This window comes from Convolutriloba macropyga, chromosome 3 (genome assembly GCF_964194025.1).
Source record: "Convolutriloba macropyga chromosome 3, txConMacr16.3, whole genome shotgun sequence".
Lineage (NCBI taxonomy): Eukaryota > Metazoa > Xenacoelomorpha > Acoela > Convolutidae > Convolutriloba > Convolutriloba macropyga.
Window position 1 is genome coordinate 33563306 of NC_134470.1, and position 23184 is coordinate 33586489.

Below are 23184 nucleotides of genomic sequence, written 5' to 3' on the forward strand. Positions count from 1 at the left end.
TTAAAACAGTCATCGACAACATAAAATTATAACACCTGGCGTTGCACAAAACATCTTTTTATAAAAAATCTAACGAAAGCAAAAACCAAAAACATTTCAAACAAATGCAGCCAAAACCGCCAAAATCGTATGATTACACTGTAATTTTTTAAAAAACAAAAGACCTCAATAAAAACCGATGAAATCAGAGCATGAATTGTCGTTCAGTAATTGGCCCTAATTACAATGTGTCCAAACATGAAAACGCAAAAAAAAATTAATCAAAAAATAGAGTAAGATGGTCAACCTTTTGAACTTGAAACGCGTTTTCAGGCTGTAAAAAATTTTGTAATATAAAATTCTAGTTTGTTACATATTGATGCAGCACCGATCAGAAAGTAACTTTACAGAAGCTAAAAAAAACAAAAAAAATTGAGCCTTGGGCCAATTGCTGCAATAGACACCTTTCTGTGAAAAAAATTCCAAACGTCATTCACTGAACGCAGCCCATTAAAAAAGCAGCCCTGAATACAAAAAATCTGCCCAAAGAGCCGAAAACAGAGAATCAATTCAAACAAGCTTAAATTTACCTAACAAAATTTAGAAATTCCAGACAATCTTGCACTTGAACAGCCTTATTAGGCTTATTAGCATCTCAAGAACACTGTAATACCAATTCCACGCGACTTAGTATTGTTGCACATTTAATCAAAAAATTTTCTCGAGAACAAAAACAAAAGAACCACTAATAAAATAAATGCGCACTGTTGTCAAAAAAATCTTTGAAGTCAAAAACTCATTTATTCAGCGCACTGGATGAACAAAAAACGTCTCTCGCTCGGAAATAGTGAGTTCACGTGGCAAATTTATTCAAGTTCGCTTTTTGGTCACACACGGCCTGATTAAATAGTACTCATGTAAAAATATATCGGAAGGTTTCTGGAAGCAACTCGATGCGTCGGAACTTCACAAACAAAACAGTAACTTCAGCCGAAATCATAATTTTTGTCTTTTAGCGTTTATTTTTTATCCTATCAGGTCTGATTAATGTTTTTGGCATTAAATTGCAGTTGTCATGAACAGAAAGATGTACAGCAGTATCATCATGGAAGCAAGCAAACCTAAAAACAACTACAGCATTGTTCAGAATTCATAAAAAAACGCCGCGCAGTTTGAAATCCTGAGGCATATTAGGGACAAAAAATCCTACAAAAAAATAATAGGGATAAAAATAATTTTCATATATGAATTGATCTATTCGAAAGAACAATTAGGCTAAAGAACAAAGTGAGTTTTTTTTGCGATTCAACATTCTCTCTTTCTCGAGATACGACACACAGCATGAACTAAAGCTGTACAAATTAATTGATCACTCAAAAATTAAAGAAAACAGAATGACACTCGAAAGCAAAAAAAAACTGTTTATAAACAAAACCTAGCCTCGAAATTATTAAACAAAATTAAATATCAGTCGAAATGTTAAAAGGTAACGCCAACAAAATTGAGGCCCTTCTATAAATTGAAATGAATTGCTTATGGAAAAAACTGAAAAAAATCTCAGAAAGAAAGTGACAATGGTTAAGTTTTTAACAACAAAGGATAGCATAGCAAACAGCCCTATAGCTCTCAGGAGAAAGCTAGAATCATGCTTGCTACAAAAGAGAAAATGGACGCAAAAAAACAAAACCACAAGAGAACCTCGTTCTTTCGCAAGTTACAAATCAAATTGAAAAAGAAAAAGAAAAACGAAGCAATTCAATAATTATCTTTGATGACTTTAAAATTTACATACAAATCCTCCTGTGTAACTAAATTATGAAAAATGTTTATAGAGTAGAAAGAAAACATTCTCAAAAAAGTGAAATTGAAAAAATGATGAAATACCTTTAAAATTACAACTATGGAATAATTTGAGTTAAATTCCAAAAACGTAGCGCCAAAAAACAATAAATGAAACCCCAAATTGAAATCCTAGACAAAGCAGACAAAATTTTTTTCTATTAATTAAAACTAAAAAACAAACAATAATCCTTTAAGAAATCCCAAAAATCAAAAATTATGGATAAATGTGTAACAAATATACAAAAAGACACAAAAAATTTGAAAAGAGGTGCCGAATGCATGAGAAATCATAGATTGCTTGCCTTACCTAGGGATTTTTCGTGAAAACGTCTACTGCTGAAAACTCTCAATACAAAATAGCTCAAAAATAATTTATCATTTGAATAAAATGTTACAAACAAGTTGAAATCAGAAATCAAAAACCTGAAACTTGAATTTTTGAAATTGATTCCATCAATTTTTTTTCTGAATTTTAAAGACTCATAAAAAAGATGCAATTACTATTGAAACCAAATTGCTATCCCTGGAGCTGCACAAAAACTTTTATGAGTGAAATAAAACCAAAATTCAAAAAACCGAAAAAAATTAGACATAAACTGCAAAAATCCAGTTAGCATGCGTACAATTCTAGAGAAACTAATTATATTACATTAGAAACAGGCATTCAATGCTTGAGTAATTAAAAAGTTTTCACATCAGTTGATTTTGTCAATTAAGTCCAATTAAAGGTCCAGAAATGCAGAAATTTGCTTAAAAAGGCCAAAATGTAAATAGAAAATTGAGAAAAGTGCTCCCATATTTCAATTGCAGCGCTTTGTTAGGCTCTCAGTGATATCAATTTCAAAGCGTTACCTATTTTTACAGCATCTAAAAAAACTAATTTACAGACAACAATTGTACTGAAGAAGTTTTAAATTGGTTTTTTTTATTAGCCATTCTATCATAAACATTTAAAAGAAAAAGGTCATCCACTGAACGCGGCGCACGACCAAACGAACCCTCTTTTCTCGCTTAGAGAAACTAAGGTCGAACGGTAATTTTGCTCACTTTCACTTTTAGATCGAAGGGACGTCAGAACGAAGTAGTACATCCTGTAAGATAAACCTCAAGAAAATTTGCAATCCTCTTTGAGTCGCAAAATGTGTGAGCCGCTGTTTTGAAAACGTATTCTGCAAGTTTTTTTTAAAATTTGCAATAATATCAATAACCACTTTCGATTCGTTATAAAACTGCGATGAGATCAATGACAGCTTTAATATCACTTAGCGGCTATTAAAACGACAAAAAAGAAAGAGAAAAAAGCAATCAAATGCGCTTCTTAGTTGAATCAGCTAATTTATCTTAATGTCGTTTCTGTAAACATGTTTATGCTGGACTATGACCCTTTTCAAATATATATATATATATATATATATATATATATATATATATATATATATATATAAATATTCATTATATGATATATTTAAATTGCAATGGATAGTGTGAACCACGTAATGTGAACCACAGAGGTATACCCCTAAATTTACCTCTTAGTAAAAATTGCTTCGAATCTAGATACCTAAAATATGCAAAACAGCATACAATTTTAGTTTCTATTTTTCGCCAGAATGTTACGGAACTCAAATATTTTCAATGTTAGGTGACAAGTGCTTTAATACTTTATCCCGCAATTTAGTTACCGATTTTTGAGTTTTAAATTGTAGCTCATAAAAAACAGCAAAACAACAACCCCAACAGTTAATACGTGCATTAAATCAAAGACAACAAAATGATATATTTTTTTAACAAAAATTTTAGCAAGAATTTTTTGCAGCAGATAAATGGCTTTTACGCTCTGTGGTTGATTCGACTGTTTCATCAATAATTCTAGCAATATTTCAATAATTTTTTGATCTTTTGAACGAAATTTTTTTCGTTAGCAATTTCTAAACTCCTCCTGCTCGTCCATAATCACTTAGACCCAATAGAAGCATTCTTCAGTTTTAAAAATTAGTTTCGAATTGATTACTGTTTTTTTGCTTATTTCAAACATAAACCTACAAATGTCGGAAGAATTGCTCTTGAGTGACAGGCGAGGCAATTTAATTCATGATCTTTAAGTCTAGATCAATTTTTCTTTATGAGTGCAAAAAACCTTTCACCCCGCCGGGATTGCAACCACTGGCCTCTCGATCCAAGGCCAACCGCACTACCCACTGCGCTACGAGGCACTTAATTATGCTTTGCTTAAACCGATATTATATTAGCAACTTCGGAGCACGAGAGATCACCCGAAAATGATGAACGAAAGCGTGAAAAAGTCACTTGAAAAGTCAAAGAATGTTCTAGAAGAAAATCGCAAAAATTGTCAAGCGAAAAATTCGCATTAAAAACGACACACACGTTTACAATAATTTCTATGAACTGCGTTCAAGAACAATTAATTAGTGAGTGCTTTCCAATCGAATGTACCAATTAAAATTTTTTTAAATATTAGTTTGATTCGGAAGATAAACGCAAAGATCAAATGTAGGAATTTTTCGGTAAAAATTCAAATATGAAGTGATTACTCTTTGTCCAAGTTTATTTCAATTAGTTTCTGCTTTCCAACCAAATTCAGCAAGTGAAATTTTTCACTAGAGTTGATACAATATATTTAGAGTTATTGCGCAGTTCTCAATTGACAGGTGTCTATTGTACATATTTCTGTTGATAAGTGTCTTTTGACAGCTTGCGTCTCAAATAATTGTGAATAATTCAATGGAAAAAACATCATTAGTTGATCAAAGCAAGAAAAAAAACATTACAAACTAGTACGAAAGAGAAACGTAGAATGTATTCTAAAGGAGCTGAAAAAAGCCGCCAATTCCTTCTTAGAAATTATTGACACTTTTACACGCTTCTGAATAATTCAAACTATGAAATTTCTCTTATAGACAATTTAGGATATTTACAAAATTTTGGGATTTTTCGGAATCAATGGTAAGTCCAAGGCTTGGCTCATTTAAAGTGCACAAAAATTAGAATGTGAGAGTCCTAACGGAGAATGTGAGTAACAAAATGAGAAGTTGGGAAGGAAATCAAAAATCGCATTTTATTAAGCTTTAAACTACTTTTACATGCTCAGAAGCGCGCTTTTTTTAGGCGGCATTGCTGATTATAGATACAATAACTGCGGATCATATATACATTCTGTGCGGACTAGAGGGCGACAAATGGATACGCTTAGTGCCAAAAATGGATTCCTAAATCGTGCCAGAAAGTTTTAAACAGCGCGCCAAAAATAGGATACACAGCTTGCATCTCAATTCCGCGATGAAAGTTTGGACGCTTTCGCGAACACGGTGTGCGCAATTTCTCTCAATTTTGCCCAAATATGATAAAATATCTATTTTTGCAATATTGTTAACTTTTCAATGTAGTAACATAGAAAAAACGAACAACAGATACACAGATCGGGCAGATATGCCCGTGATTATTTGTGCATTCATTCCTCTGCGGCATTTTCACTGTAATATACACACAGGTTTGTTCACGGATGGTATACAAAACAAAAAATTTCATGAAGAAGTAGATCTGAGTCTTTTGAAAATTTCCTGCGAAACTCCGTTTAGAATCAAGAGCAACGATTTACTTGGCGTCTGTGAAGTAGGCGCTTTCGGTCAGAGTCTTGTTCAGGTCTTCCATTTCTTTAATGAAGCCAGGGTCACTTGTGATCTCTCTGCCAGAGTTCACTATGGGATTTGAAAGCATGATGATGGTCCAAAACCACGGACCCTCTGGAACATACTCCTAAACATTCAAATTTGTTTCCCTAGAGTCTTTGTCACCCACAAGGCGGATTATGAACACAGAGTTAGAGCAATATGCGTTGTTATTCAAAAGATTAGTATCAACAAACTGAAAATTGCTAGTCATAAAATTACCATTCTATTGAATTCAATTCCTTCGTACGTTCTAGTACCAGGATGTTTTTTCAACATTTAAAAAGAATAGGTGTTTCACCTCTCAAATCTTATAATTCTTTTGTTAGCCAAGTTGTAAACCTACTGTGTATTCGATCTTAAACGTTTGAAGTTTTCAAACTTATGAAAAGATGATTCAAGAGTCACTAAAAATTCATTATGGCATCAACATTCATAAGTCTGCTGCCACTCAGGAACTGCAAGACCTTTGTGAACGTTGAACGAGAGAAATTTCATATTGTTTTTAAAAATGTAGAACGTTGCTCTTGTTTTAATGTTGAATTAGACTAAAACGTTGAGGGAAAATCTCAACGTTAAAAATTTCGCTTGCAACCTTGGTCTCCTTGTTTTTTTTTCAGAGAAAGGAACAATTGATAATTTTTTGATGGGTCGAGAGAAATCATGGGTCGAGAGAAAGTATTTCCGTGATTCTTTGTTACGTGAACTTAATAGGTTTGCTTTTAACGGATTAAGCAGACATGCTCATTAATTGTCTGCAATGCTGAATATTTTCCCAGTGTTAAAAAACTGTGGAGATGAATTGACAAAAAGGGTGGAAGATGACAAAAAACTCTTCACTAATAATAATATGGCTACCCAGGTTGAGGCCCAGACCAAAATGGCTTCTGATCAGACCGTCGCAGACAAAAGCGACCTCTGATCAGACCGACCCAGACTGAAGTGTCCTCTGATTAGACTATCGTGCGCTCGAAGATCCGTGCTCGCTTAAAGTGCGCTCGAAAAACTTTTCTGATCAGACTATTGTGCGCTCGAAAGTCATACCCTGAACAGACTAGTGTGCGCTCGAATCCGCCTCTGATCAGACTGAAGTGCGCTCGAAATAGCCTCTGATCAGACTGAAGTGAAGTGCGCTCGAAATTGCCTCTGTATAGACTAAAGTGCGCTCGAAATCACCTATGATCAGACAAAAGTGCGCTCGAAGTTGCCTCTGTTTAGACCAAAGTGCGTTCAAAATAGTCTGATCAGAGGATCATTTTGTACATGAACAAATCTCTCAATATAGTTATAATATATTCATTTCATGAAAATCGATGTTATCAATCTTACATTCACTTAACGAAAAGCCAATCCTAAAAGTTTTGCTAATAAAAACAAAACCAAAAAAATTTCTCAAAAAAATTATTGAGTATGCCATTTTTTTATGTTTTTACTGAATAAATGAATTTAGACAGCTTTGCATAAAAACGTATTGATCTACTTTGATTCAACATTTTTTCTTGAGGGGACCGGCAGTTGCTATCAGCTGGACCCCTTGGTTCTGGTCAAACCCATCAGGTTTTCAGATGCAGATCTGATCAGAATGTTGCTTTCTTGTTGACTCTTTACTTAGACAACAAATGTCAGAAAAAAAAACAAAGAAAAAACTTGAAAAAAAATTGCTTGACTCGGTCTCTGGTCAGAAAAGTGTGCGCTCGAATCGGCCTCTGATCAGACTAGTGTGCGCTCGAAACTGCCTCTGATCAGACCGTCCCAGACCCAAGTGGCCGCTGATCAGGCAAGTTCCAGACCATTGTCCAGACAAAAGTGCGCTCGAAGCCTTTTCCAGACCATGTAATTCGAGCGCACCGAGAACATGTGTGCGCTCGAAGATGGTCTGATCAGAGCTCAATTCGGTCTGGCCACCTCGACCTGGGTAGTGATATTTCAATTTTCTCACCTCTCTTTTCAACATTTCCCAGCAACCAAGTATTTTTGCTGCAAAACTCGAGACATTGACAACGTCGTTTGACAATTGGAAAGCTTGAACGTCTAACTACACTTGTATCCTTTCCACTTTCTGACTCTTTTCATTGGTAGAGCAGTACGCAAACTCCTCTTGCAAAATTACATTACTTCTGACAGGAAATCGCTTGGAGCTTCAAGCGCTCATTACAAAAATCTTTTAATTGAATCGTTCGTGGGATCTTTTCTTTTTCTTCCCCTGACAATAAAGCACGTTCGCTTGGGGTGAGGGGTGCAAATAATATTAATATGCACCTACTAGGCCGGGGGGGGGGGCACAAGCATAAACGATACCATTTGTGCTTTCTCTCCTGAAGATCTGCAATGAGTCATTTACCTGAAAAGTGGCGATGTAGAGTTTAGAGAGCGAGTCATCTAAGAAGTACAAGGAAACATCTTCACGCGTGTCCATTGTCACCAGAGCAGACACGTAGAACACACTCATCAACAGGAAACTGTTAACAGATACCACAATAGATATGAGATTATTGTGACAGACGATGTGCGGCAAAGTATGGTTAGCTGAACACCCAAATGTTTGATAAATTTTTCTATTTCAAACTTAGTAAACGTATGAAACAATGTGGATCAGGTCCTTTAATGGCGAAACGATAGCTCTTTATAGTCCAAAATCTTTCCAACTTTGCCCATTTTATTCAACTATTATTTTATATATTTATTTATATATAAATATATAATATACTAATATAATAATAAAATTATATATAATAATTTATATATTTTAAATATTTATCCTGATCTGAGAAAAATTTTATCTTGTAAGATCTGGTCAGACTGCCATATGTGCGGAAAATTTTAATGGCTGCTAATGAAGTATCAAGCGTATAAGTTTTCTATTTAAGGAAGACGGAAGAGCGGATGCAAGAGTTTCTCGCCAAATTGAGGTAAACATTTATCCTTGATTTTGGTTTGGTAAACACTTGAGGTGAAATTTTCTGTTCTATATCCAAAGTGTAAAAGCATGCTTGCTGGAAAATCCCTACTGCTTCGCGCTAGTGCAATTGATCTTTTGTATCCAATTGATCTTTTGTATCCAAAGCTTGAAGAATAAGTTTGAAGAGTTTGCTAATTTTTTGCAAACAGCTCCCATTAATACGTTTGTCGCTGTAACTGAAACCTGGTTGGACGCTGATTGTAGCATTGAAAATAACTTTTTAACAGCATCGCATACTTTCCTGGGGAAATGTAGATCAGACAAAACAGGGGCTTCAAAGGGCGGAGGAGTAGGCATTTTTGTCCCGAAAAAATTTAAAGCCGATATTAAACGAAGCCTTGAAACGGTTGATGAGAGTTTTTTTGAATCCATTTGGGTTGAAATAACAGACCCTCTGACTGAAAAATTACTTGTTAACGTTTCTTATTGCCCAAACAAACGTCTTGGTGAGTATTTTCTTGATCAGTTAAGTACCGAAGTATCGGGGGCATATAGCGTTACAGATAACGTTATTTTGCTGGGAGATTACAACTTGAATTATCTGAACAAGACAGAGAAAAGTAAACTAGATGTTTTTGCGTCAAATTCAGGATTAGAAATTGTTAACCTAAGGGATGCAACCAGAGGTACTGACAAAACATTTACACTTATTGATCACTGTTTTGTTTCAAAAGATCAGATAATTGCCTACAATGTCACAACAACCCCTTTTAACTCCGACCATTTTCTTGTTATCTACGAATCAAACCTCCCATTGAAATCTGAGAGTGACAACATAATAACGATGAGAAGTTTTCGATTTTTCTCACGCTCTAAATTTAACAGAGATCTTGCCCTCGCAGAATGGTTTCGAATGTACCAATGTGAGAATGGCAACGATATGTTTGATTCATTCATCGATATTTTTGAGAAAATTGTTGAAAAACACGCACCAATTCAGAGTGTTAAAAAAGGGGGAGAAATTTCTAAGAATTCTAAGCCCTGGTTAACACAAGAATTGAAACATTTGATTGCCCAAAAACATTTTTTGTTCAATAAATGGAAAAGAAGTCCTGACAGCGAGACGTACAGTGAATTTAAGCGCTTAAGAAACTTAGTTAATAGGAGACTAAGGGAGGCGCACAACAATTTTTGCATCAATTTCTTCCAAAAACTACCAACAAGTAAGGAAGAATGGAAATTCATTAAACAAAAGACCAGTCCGAGTGAAAGAGTTGTCAAGGTTGACGAAATCAGATTAGACAGTGGTGAAATTTCAAGGGAACAAAAAACATTGTCAATTGTCTAAATAGAGCATTTGCTAATCTAGGAGTTTTCAAAGGTTCGAATATTGCTTGTAAATACCCTGATAAACTTAATATACCTGAATTCACATTCAGAACTGTGACTAAAAAAGAACTTTATTCAGTCATTGACTCGCTTGACGATAACAAAGCAGCAGGACCTGGTGAATTCTCAACTCAACTCATAAAGTCTGGCAAATTAGCTATAGGCGTACATCTACAGTTCGCCTTGAATGAGTGCATTAAGGAGAATGTTTTCCCAACAAAAATGAAACTAGCCTATATAACACCAATTTTTAAAAAAGGTGATAAACTAGATAGCACAAATTATCGACCCATTTCTGTAACTCCGAGTTTTGCAAAAATTTTTGAGCGCCTCCTTCTGACTCAGATAATGGAGTTCATTGATAAGTATAAAATTAAAAACAAAGAACAATTCGGATTTCACAAAAAAAAGTCTGCAACAGATGCAGTTCTAGAACTGGTTGAAACAGTTTCGGCTAATCTAGATAAAAACAAAGAAACTGTGGCTATTTTTCTAGACCTTGCAAAAGCGTTTAATTCCATTTCGCATAACATTTTCCTGAAAAAAATTGAAATGTATGGTTTTTCCCAGGAAGCGAAAGAGTTATTGTTTTCATTTCTTGCCAACCGTAGACAAAAGGTAAAACTTAATGGCGTATTCTCTGATTGTGAAATTTTGAATCACGGTGTGCCACAAGGAACTGTTTTAGGACCACTCATTTTTCTTTTATATGTGAACGATTTCTCATCTAATATAAGCGCAACGGAAAAGGTAATTCAATTCGCAGATGACACAAGTATTGTCTGTTGTGGACAGAAAGGTAGCTTTCATGGAAAAGTCACGGAAATTTTACAAAAAACAGAAGAATATGTAGAGATGAACAAACTAACTTTGAATACAAACAAAACCGAATTAATCTTTTTCTCGCGCGATAATTCTGATTTCGGATCTATTTTTTACAAAAACGAAGTTCTCACAACACAAAAAAGTTGCAGATATCTTGGTATTCAAATTGACAGGAATCTTAGTTTTGAGGAGCAGCTGAATAAAACCTTGAAAAAGATGGCTCATGCTATAAGATCAATTTACCTTATAAGACATCAAGTTCCCCTGAACGCGCGCATTCTTCTTCTAAAATCACTTGTGCTTTCGCACTTATCATTTTCGGCAATCTTTTTTCAAAATTTATCTGCAAAAAACCTAAAACGCCTTAACCGACAGATTAACTGGGGCATAAAGGTGTGTTTTCTACGCAAAAAGTATGACAAAGCGAGAGATCTGCTAATCCAGACAAAAACGCTACCAGCTGAGCTAATAATAGCGAAAATGTCGCTAATAAAATTTTATTATGATATCGCTAGGCCAGAAAATTCTGAAAATTTTCACGGGTATCTGAGTCTTCATCAAAATACTCGGACAAAACAATTCAAAGTTAGACAAAATGCCGAAACAAGCTTTGGAATAAATTCGATTGTTCGTCAATGCGTACAAAAATGGAATAAGTTACCACATTGGCTTCGGTTGGCAAAAAATGGAAAAGTTTTTAAGAAAACGTTGAATGATTTCTTGCTCTCACAACATGAAAAAATTCCTTTGAATAGTAACGTAGGAGCTTTTAAAAGTTATTTTTATTTTTAGGAAGAAAACAATCGAAAGAAAATTTTAAAATGTGATTCTTTAAGAAGATTGTTGATGTTTATTATATTATTTTGTTTGAATGATTTGAATTATTTTTTGTTTCAGGTATATTTAACCGTATGGTTATAATTTTAATTTACTTGTTACAAAAAAAAAAAAAGAACACTAAAATCTGATCTTAACAGCTATATAATTGAGAACCAGTTTCCATTGAAAGAAAAAGAACCAATTTTTCAGCGAAAATGCTTCGGGCAAGTCTGATTTTTGCAACTGGCAGCTTGTGTAAGCTTCAATATCATGCTTTGAACAGAATATTTTAAAACTAATTTTGCCAGAATTCTATTAAATCAAGTGAAAACAAGTTTTCATTGTCTCTGAAATTAAAATTAGGAGTTGTTGTTACATAGTCTAATAAACTGAAAACGTAATTGCGTACGACCTTAAAGAAATTTTGTGCAAAAGTTGTTAGAACATTTTTCCAGCAAGTATGTATTTGCTAATTACTGATAACACTGTTTGTAACTATTTTGTATGAAAAGATTTTTTTGCCAATATAAACTTTCAGCAATTGAATGCCACGTATTTTTCGCGTTAAAACGTGCTATAAAAAGCCTGATTACAACGTATATTGAATTGAGTTTTTTCGAAACAAAAACTGCCCAGGTCGAGGTGTGCGTTAATGATCAGACCCATCCAGACTAAAATCGGTCATGATCAGACCCATCCAGACGATAATCTGCCATGATCAGACTTTAGCTCGTTTTTCATACGTGCTCGTTTTTGACTCGTTTTTATTGTTGCCATGATCAGACCCATCCAGACCATAATCAGCCATGAACAGACTTTAGCTCGTTTTTAGAAATTGTGGTCGTTTTTACCTCGTTTTAAAACTTTTTGCTCGTTTTTACCGCGTTTAAAAATATCTGCTCGTTTATAATTTTTTTCAGTAAGAAAGAATTCCGAAGTCTGGTTAAAGCTTAGTTTTTAATTATGAAACAACTTTTAAGAACCAATGTTTTCTCTGGGACTTGTAATTTAAGAAGAAAAATCGACAATTGATGACTGACATATTTTTTGTAAGAATAAAAAAACAGTTGGGTTATTACATAATAATAATAATAATAATAATAATAATAATAATAATAATAATAATAATAATAATAATAATAATAATAATAATAATAATAATAATAATAATAATAAAGTAATAATAATAATAAATAAAATCATTTCTTTTCGCAGCGTGACTTGATGATTATTGCATATTTAAGCGTAAGAAGTAAACACAAAGTTTTAAACCTATAACAATTTTTGACGGCTTTTGATAAGTAACGTACTCTTTGAAGATTTAGTCACACTTTAGTACATAGAAAAGGTGAATTTTTCTGTGAGTGGATTCATGTTGAATCATTATCAGGTATGAAGTAACGCAAAAACCAACTGTCTGAGGTCTGTTGAGAGTAAAAAACACGTAGTCCCTGCAAAATAGTCAATCATACGATTTATGTTCCGATAACATAACGTTTCACTGATAAAATTTGTACCTTTCTAAAATCGTAAACTGTAACATTTCCGAGAAAGGAGGAGGGAAACACCACCAGAAAATACAGGAAAATCTCAAAAGTTGGTTTTTCAATCAACTTGAGAAAATTTCCGACAATGTTTTTGCCTTTTTATACATACTTTTGCTCGTTAATGATCAAAATTTAGCTAGTTAATGATCAGAATTTAACTCGTTAATGATCAGAGTTTAGCTCGTTAATGATCAGAATTTAGGCAGACTTCGACTAGGAAGCTCGTTCATGTAGGCAGACTTTTTTATGACGCTCGTCCATGTAATCAAAAATGCACTTTACCCAGCCCCCCCTGTAGGTTTTTAATTGTCTGACCATTAACGCACACCTCGAACTGAGAGCAAACGAAGAACAATACTTTTTGCCAAAACTAAACACTTTTCCCATTTAATTGTTTAGTTCACACACACAACATAATAAGCAAGGTTTAGGCTCATGATTGAATCTTTTTCAGCATGGTTTAGGTTCAGTATGCTTGATTATTCATAAAGAGTTGAAAAGGCATGAAATTGCAAAAATGTTCAATGGTTTCATTCTCCTTTTCAAGCCTAAAAAGAAACGAGGGCTAAATCGCCTTTGTCTTTCACTTTGTGCAAAAATGCTACTATACTAAATGTCATGTTTCCTCTAACGAAAATACAAAGAGAACTCAAATTGAAGCCGTTTTCACTGTATGCTGACAAACGCCACAAACAAAACGAAAATAGAGAAAAAAATTAATATTAAATTCCCAAGGAGAACAGCAAATGTTTTAAAAGAGGGCGAATTGCTAAAAAAATTTTGATGGGTAAATTCAATTTTTTATGGCCAAAATATTTTTTCCTAGCCAGAATGCGTTTTCGCTCGGACGCGATGTAAATTTTACTAATTGAAAAGAAGTTAGAATCTCCCGTGAAAAAACAATTCGAGGTTTTTGAAGTAACGTAGTCGGGTTTCTTGAAAAAGAATTTGAGTTCAGACAACTGATAATCAACGTGCTGGACCGCAATAGAACCAAAAGGACCAAAAGAACCCTATCAAAATTCCAAAAGATTTAGTTGGTAGTTCCTCTTGTTGTAGGGAGTGTACTGAGTTGTCCCCGAAAAATTGTTGCTCTCTCGGCTGCTTGAAAACTTCACTCTGGATAATTGAATTAATAATCAAAATATGCAAAACCGGCAACAAGTAATCATATAGCCAGATACAGTTAATTGAGTAAATTCAACAACCAAAAGAGATTTTTCTATCAATACTAATTAATGGTCCAGACTGAATTAAACCAACTCTCTCCGAAAGTATCCAAAAATCCGTCACTTTACTTCCTATCCCAGTTAAGTAAAACAAGTTCTGCCTCCCAGTGGCTATGTTACTGGCCAGAAATTTATAATTTTGACAACCAACAGTTTTGAATAGCATTGCAGTTTCACTCAATGCAACTGCGTTAACGCACACCTCGACCTGGGTGCAAACGAAGAACAATACTTTTTGTCAAAACTAAACACTTTTCCCATTTAATTGTTTAGTTCACACACACAACATAATAAGCAAGGTTTAGGCTCATGATTGAATTTTTTTCAGCATGGTTTAGGTTCAGTATGCTTGATTATTCATAAAGAGTTGAAAAGGCATGAAATTGCAAAAATGTTCAATGGTTTCATTCTCCTTTTCAAGCCTAAAAAGAAACGAGGGCTAAATCGCCTTTGTCTTTCACTTTGTGCAAAAGTGCTACTATACTAAATGTCATGTTTCATCTAACGAAAATACAAAGAGAACTCAAATTGAAGCCGTTTTCACTGTATGCTGACAAACGCCACAAACAAAACGAAAATAGAGAAAAAAATTTAAAATTAAATTCCTAAGGAGAACAGCAAATGTTTTAAAAGAGGGCGAATTGCTAAAAAAATTTTGATGGGTAAATTCAATTTTTTATGGCCAAAATATTTTTTCCTAGCCAGAATGCGTTTTCGCTCGGACACGATGTAAATTTTACTAATTGAAAAGAAGTTCGCATCTCCCGTGAAAAAAAAATCGAGGTTTTTGAAGTAACGTAGTCGGGTTTCTTGAAAAAGAATTTGAGTTCAGACAACTGATAATCAACGTGCTGGACCGCAATAGAACCAAAATTTTTGTCGTTAGAGGGCTTCTAGCTGGGGACTGACTAGCGCCCAAAACCCTATCAAAATTCCGAAAGATTTAGTTGGTAGTTCCTCTTGTTGTAGGGAGTGTACTGAGTTGTCCCCCAAAAATTGTTGCTCTCTCGGCTGCTTGAAAACTTCACTCTGGATAATTGAATTAATAATCAAAATATGCAATACCAGCAACAAGTAATCATATAGCCAGATACAGTTAATTGAGTAAATTCAACAATCAAAAGAGATTTTTCTATCAATACTAATACTAATTAATGGTCCAGACTGAAGTAAACCAACTTTCTCCGCAAGTATCCAAAAATCCGTCACTTTACTTCCTATCCGAGTTAAGTAAATCAAGTTCTGCCTCCCAGTGGCTATGTTACTGGCCAGAAATTTATAATTTTGACAACCAACAGTTTTGAATAGCATTGCAGTTTCACTCAATGCAACTGCGAAACTATGTTCTTTCGTAAAGAACTCACTAAACGATTACAATTTTCTCACTCTGAGAAACAGCTGCTCCACTTGAGCTTTCTATATCTCAACTTTGACTGACAAACCGCTGTTATTCAGCCTCGTAAGTCTCTCTCTCTCTCTCTCTCAGACTCGCTCTCTCGCGTCTGATTGTTTTTCTTGTGCTTAAGGGTGCTCAACCTTATCAGTTTTTATCAGCAAAACGTAACGTGTCGTTCCTTTTAGAATATTTTGACCTAACGTCTAACTGTAATAGTGGGTTTAGAAGGTCAGTCACAAGATGCAACGTATCTTAGGCAACTGTTTGCTCAATTTGACCGGAATTGCGTGGACAACTCGCTTTGATAAGTTCGGGATCGAACAAAATTTATATTTCATGTTCAACAATTCTTTTACAAGTAAATGCATTTTGTTTTTTCTATCTTTTTTTATGTTACTGATTCTTCTCTGATTTAGCCCAAGAATACGTTTGCTCCCCTTGTCGATATAGCAATGTATTTTTTAACCAACTTTTAAATATCTTCCTATAACCTCAATGACAAAAAAATTAGTGAAACCTAAGATCTTTCTGCATTTATATTTGTAGAATATTCGTTAGCAGTAATATCATGAAACTGAACGATAAATATTTCGCGTTTTTCAAGTTTGAATGTGGTTTCTACTAGATTTTGTAAATCTGGTAAGAGTGTAGTTCCTTTCATAGAAGCACAAAAAAATCAGTTATCGCTTTGTTTGTTTGTTTTAAAAACAAAATGAAACGGTTCCAGGTACCGAAAAAAGCCCGTTGTTCTTCTCATTGCGTATGGAATTCTCCAAAAATTCAATAGTTCAAATTTGAGGTCAGTCGGACTTGGAGAAGTAGGGTTTTCAGGACTTGCGATGGGGTTGTGAAATTATGGACGCTTGGTTTTGGAGCTTTTTAGTTTCTCTCTCTAACGAATCTGTTTCAAACTATCCTTGTGCTCTTCTGGATTTATCAATCTGTTCTCAAGAACACTTCGAAGCAATGATTAATCGTATCCCACACATCGAAATCACTTCATAGCTCGTTATTTCCAACAAAAGTTCTCTTTTGGAAACTTTTTGACCTTTTGAACCTCCAATACTTAAGTTACCGCTTTTTCTTGACAATAATAATTCCCTCCAAGGTATAATTACCAAAACTACAGTATTGTTTCTTTTACCTAGCTCTGGTGTCAATTAGGTTCTATAAATTTCCCAAATTTCACCTGATATACTCAACTGTATGACAATTTAAAAATCGGAACACCGACAATTCTTGCCTTATTTACTCAGATTTGTTCAACATGTGCGCCTAAATCACAAATTCACTTTAAAAATATCATTCCACTGGATGTTCCTTATGATTGCCTAGCGATATTTCATTCAAAACTAGAACTACATATACAAAAAAAACAGAAGTTCGATTCAGATTCTTTTTTTAGTTCCAATTCTTTAGTCATTTCATTTCAACCGACCTTCTGATCTTTTTAATTGCGTTTTGATACCAAACTTGTCAAGTTATTCTGCAAAGAACCAAATTAACTGCTGAATTACACCATAAAAGAGTCATTTTCAGGTATCAAAATTCTTTTTTCCTACCATTCCCAAAATAAAAACAAGTGGTAAGTGTAATATTTACAATACAGTACGATTTGCTTTTTCACAAAGTAAAGTGCAAAGTCAGTGACCAATACTTTTATCTATTTTTTTTCTATTTTCCATGCTAGGGATGATCTTTAGGGTCAAATAAACATCCTTTTCTTGGGAAAATTTCAATAAATTTGGCCGACAATTCCTTCATAGAATATGTTTTGTTTTTCTCCCTTCTTTAAGCAGTAATTTTATCTATTTAACATAGTCATCATATCCTTCCTGAAAACACTAAATGGTAAACCAAAAACTGCTTAAAAGGAATAAATAACCAACTTTATTATACCAATATAGCTTTTAGAGGGTGCGTTTTGGAATTTTGGTTTTGGAAGGTATTCATTTAAAAAAATGTCATTGCAATTCTCAAGCTTCCATTCATTATTTCTGGTGTATTTATATTTGATTTCTTTCATTTAATGACCTCTGAGTTTCTTTCTGGCTATTTCTGACAACTTGATCACTTTGGAGAACTAGTCTCCCTTTTGTTTACTTAACAAGCAGTTAATCAATTTGTTCGAACCTAAATCGCTCAAGTTTGTTCCTTTTGTTTACATAGCCAATATGCTCAAGATTAGCTCCTAAACTCAGCAAACTAAATAACCACCCAATATTAAAGTTTTAATGTCATGTAAGTTCAACGATTTCAAGTAGAAATTCCACACTCCTCCACAGAACTATTTTTTGTACTTAGTGAACCTACGTAAGTGTGAACCATTTAAATAGAGCTCCAGTAAAAAAGGTTAGATTTTGCCCGCCATTTTGTGATTGAACAATTACTAGAATATATAAGCAGGATCAAATAAAAAAATGACTCAGTCAACCAATTGTTTTTAGAGCAAAACACTGGCCGAAGAGAAAGTCACATTCAAAACAATTCTATATCAACAATAAGTCTAACTCTGTCTAATATTATCCTAATACCGAACATTGAATTAAACTGACTATCTTTTTCAATAGTTTTTGTGATTTAGAGTTATGCACTTCATTATAAACATACGAAATATTATGAGCTTCTAATTTAATATAAGACGTAATAACCATAAGAGATTCAGCTTCGTCAAATTACACTTATTAGCTCTCACATCAGATAGGTCAATTTTACCAACTTTGTCAACTCTTCTTTCTTCTTCCGATGCTTGAAGTGATGTCCGCCTCCAGTCTCCTTCTTCAACTTTTTCTTTCGTTTGCGGCACCCTCACCTCAACAACTGCCATTCGAAATTCAATTTGTCTCTCTTCTCTCACTTCCGACTGACTCTTTGTTGTTTAAACACCAGGCTGCACAACTCATGGTACTCAAATTCCAGGCTTCTCTGATCGTCACTCGCCCTCAACTCGTTCGGAGAAGAACTACACGACATCTCCCTCATATATTTTACTGTCTTTTCTCGGCCGGTTAAGCCTATAGAAAACTGATTTTGATTTGTATCTACTGCTCTCTTGACTTCGAAATCCGAGGGCTGCGCCCGTTCAATATCTTGCTTCGAAAAAGAACTCTCGAAGTTTACTGCCACTACATTCCTTCCAGAATGAAATGGACAAACATTTTTTCCATCTTTCTGAAATTTCAGCCCCAGATCATTTTTCCTTGAAGGTGACACTGACTTATTGTCACCAAACTCCTCTTTCCGGATGTGCAACACTTCACAATCTGATTCGCTATTTGAACATTTTTGGAATAAGATTTTGTCTGCAGTAGAAACACTGCTTTGCCCCAACATCAGTGACTGCACAACCGCGCTTCTTTCAAATTGATCAGTCTGAAGAGTCCCATCATTGGCAGCATAGGGGAAACTCAGTTCCAACTATTTCTCATCCGAGTGGGGTAATTGAGCCTCCGAGTTTAACGAACTGTTTTTCTTGCGATCTGGCTCTTCCAACTTCTTCTGAACTAAACCAAAAGCCACATCACCCGAGCCAACACCACTTCCTTCTTGACTATCTGTGAAGGCGTAAGACATCACTAATTCTTCGGCAGTTGAATGGTCACAAACATCATAAACAACTGATACATTAGCCACTGCTATTTCTGCATCGAAGCTCTGATTCTCCACTACATTGAAAGTTACAGGCGCTAGCTGCTGACGCGAAGTTCCAAAATCACTTTCAAATTCGTGTATTTTATCGCAGCTGCCTCCAACATTCGCAGAAAGGTTTAAGTACTCATTTCCGATTTTATCTGTTTATACAACTGCGTTTTCTTTCCCATTCTTGATGAAAAAATGTTCGCCTGATTTCGCGGTTGTAGTTGATTTTTCTTCTTTGCTCCCTTTTGGAAACCCATCCGCGTATACCTTTGCAGCCTTGCTTCACAAATTTTTGTTGTTTTGCGATGCGCATTGTCTGGGAAAGTTAAAAAACTCTCTTGTAAATTTTCACAGCTATCTTCAGTTAAAGTTCGGGTCAGAGTAAGTTGATCAGAGTGCTGCGACCCACAACTGATTATGCCCTGGCGTTATCTATTAGCTATCAAATTCCCGCTAAAAATACATTTTGCTGCTGTGGCCAAATCACCTTTTGGAGCAACACTAAAATGCGGCATAGCTGTTTCTCTGGCATCTATTCATATTCCAAAGTACGGCATGCATTGCCCGGACGTAATGTGTTCACACGCCATCAACCCTTTGAAGCACGGCTTTCCAACTGTCAATCCGGTTTTGGTAGTCAACTCAAACTATTCAGAGTTAATGTGCCGTTCCCGAATGCTTAGAAGGAACACATTGTTGTCCATGCATTCAAATTTGTTTTCATCGTCGCTATCGAAGAAGCTGTCGTCATCGCCAAAATCTTCTTCACTTAAAATTGCATCATCCTCCAACTTACTGTTAGCTGTTTCCTCGAGCGCTTCGCTTTTTCGTTCTGCATTTTTTATGTTTTTACCAATATTCCACCGTGCAATGCATCAGTGCGTCATTTCCTTGAATTGATCGTCGCCCGTCTTTGGTTTCGGCACATTACGCTCTTCTATTTCTCTAACTGAATAAAAATTTTCCATCGCTTTCACCACTTTTCGAGTCCGCAAGAGTCTCCACATTTGGCTGGTTGTCAGTACTCTTTGAACTGCTTTCTTGGCTTTCGTCTCTGACTTGAGGTTTCTCTTTGAGCACCGCATTTACTCCAAAACCCAATAGATTTAATTGCGTTTAATTAACGTTTAATCGAAGACACCATTGCCGATTTTACCGTCATAACTGGTTTGACAATATCAGGTGTCACTTGAACGTCCTTCATTTTGCCAAATTTTTGAGTCCGCTCATTGCACGGTATCTCCTCTCTGTCAGCAACGTCACTTTGAAACTCTGGTTTTTCAATTTCATACTGCAAAGCCGCTTTCTCAGTTTCCTCCTTTTCTATCAAAAATCCATCAAAGGCATCTTGATACTTCTATGAATACTTCTATGAAAATGATGTTCTAATTGTGATTGTTATGTTTTACGATAATCAGTTTATAATTTGATAAACTGAGTTATGGATTTGTCAAAAATTTGTTATTTGAAATTTTCGAATTTGTAATATACCTATGTATCGGTTTGTTGGAAACATACTATTTAATGATTTAGTTTTATCGGATTTGGTTATAAAATACATTTCATACATGTTGTTATTTTGAATACCAAGTTTTGAGCTAGAGTTATATAGTAATGTTATTACTGAAATTGGTAGAATTGTAATGTCAGGACTCAATCTATTGAATAACTATTTACACGTTATGTGTTGAATTTATTGTGCATGTCTGTTACATAATAGATATAACCTATAGTGTGTTATTATACACTGTGTTGTGCATATTACGTTTGTTACGCTTGTTTATATCTATTCCTCTTGTTCATACTACAAAGTATAAGTTACTTTTTGGTATTTTCTTTATTTACAAAAGTGCATATATCTAACTATTGAAAATCTTTGCATATGTACATGTATAGTTCTGTCAGCTAAGAATAGGGTAGGTAGACACTTAGAAAAGTAAAAAATTGAGTTTTATCTAAATATTATTCTACATCAAGTGCTATACCAATTGCTATAACTATCAGTAGTTATAAGGGATATAAACTGGTGTACAATTGTAGAGGATGGTACAAATGTAGAGGATTGTACAAAGTTAAATGAATGGTTATCTGGACAAATAGATTAGAAATTTACCAAATAGTTTGTTCAAACAGTTGGAGTATAAATTGTTACAGGGTAAAACACATATGCAGAGAGGAATTGTTCAAATTTATTCAATCTAAAGTGTTTAGATTTCGACATTGTTACTTATTCTCAGTTGGTGTCGCTAAAATTTGTCCGTTTGTTTGGGATGATTTGTTCTCTCCCTATAATGCTTGTATTCCTTAAGAAAATGATAGTCTTTTGACAGAAAATGTGCGAGGAGATTAGTTATTTCGTCAATTGATACGTCAGTTATCGACGCTTTAACTGTATTTCTTATCTCTTTTTCAATTTCCGTTACTTTTCGTTCGTTATTGTATTGCATTCTATTACTAAAGGCTCTTTTCGTTACGCTGCCTTCTAAGTGGTAAGTGTGATATTCTTCACACGGTTCAAGCGCTTCGATTGGTACAATTAGGGGTCGTTCCGGTGCTTCCTTGGGTTGAGAAATGTACTAATTCTTAATAGGGTCAAAATTACGTAAAGTCCCGATAGTATAGTCCCATTTTAGTTTATATCCGTAGTTTAAGAAATACGGTGAGGTTAATTGATCGTTAATATGTATGTAACTCTTAGTAGTGTTAATGTTCTTATCGCGTAGGAACGTATAGTATATCAAGTTGTGTATCAACTTTGTTTCGTGTACCCGGTAATTGTTGTTTTGAACATCCTTCGGTGATTCGGATGTAAGAAGTTAAAGCTCAGTTGGAAAATTTGATATTGGAACACACTGTCAGCCGAAAGGTCTTGGGATGCCTTGACGACAAGATAGTCAAAGGTACAAATTACCGGTACCTTGAACTCGTAGTCAAAATCATACACAAAGCGTTCTGTTAGACTATAGAATTGTTTTAAGATGGGGTATGTTGACTGATGTAGTTTATCTCTCCCCATATTCTTAGTACTGCGTTTTACAATGTTAGTATTCTCGGATGGTAGAGGCGGGAAATATTCCGAGACGCGATCTTTTAAGTTATGTAATGGTGTTATAACAAAATTTTAATCTCGGGAATCGAATGGCATTTCAGATCAGTTACTGTACGACAGTAAAGGATTATAATTACTGTTGTGTGGATTGTTAAAAATTCTCGGGTCCTTTTCTTGGAACTAAATTGTTTCCATGACAGTTGTTGTGGAGGTTTGTTCATTGGTAGATTGGTGGAAGAACGATTTCCTATTGTTACTCCTTGGTGTAACTGCGTACGGAAACCGGAGGTTGCTCGGTCTAATGTGATGTGGATTAGTAGCAATCCAGCGTCGTTGAACACTGTTTTGTTTTCTATTGTTTTTGGTGGTGTAATAATCAGGTGGGGGTGGTCGTACTGGTGGTGGATAGTTTGGTAAGGGAGGAGAGACATATGTTTCATTTGGACATTTGTTACTCGGCCTATTTTTCTGGTAACTATGTGTATTAGTGCTTGTACCTTGTTCATTTGTTCTGTTACGAAACGAATCTAGATTTCTTCGGGTATCCGATTGTCGCTTTTTACCAATTGGTTCTGATATGTGGTTCGCTATCTCTTGTGGTGTACGCTGGTTAGTCTGTGTCTGTTGTTCAGATGTCGCGTTTTCCACTTCTATTCTCATGGTTGTTACTCGATCCTGTGGGTGATCAAAATTGTCATCCGTTTGTGTACTACAATCGGATGCGTTGTCGCGGATTGTCCCTGGGCTTGATCGTCCAGAGCCAGGGCTGAGCTCGCCTTCTTCCACATCATAGCTCAGTGGAGAAACTGTTTTGTAGGGGGATTCAATTTCGTAATCCATTCTGGAAGCCATTTGCTAAAATTGTTACTGTGCTTAGTACATATT

The 23184-nt window shown here is 34.9% G+C and overlaps 1 protein-coding gene across 1 annotated transcript in view; it reads right to left on the minus strand.

Moving 5' to 3' along the window:
* Positions 1–23184, minus strand: part of LOC142336613 (uncharacterized) — a 130188-nt gene that overhangs the window by 66336 nt on the left and 40668 nt on the right. The window contains exons 9-10 of the mRNA XM_075385524.1: positions 7849–7966; positions 5438–5595 (exon numbers count right to left, since the gene is read on the minus strand). Coding sequence (XP_075241639.1) covers positions 5438–5595; positions 7849–7966 — 276 coding nt within the window. The remainder of the gene's footprint in view (positions 1–5437; positions 5596–7848; positions 7967–23184) is intronic.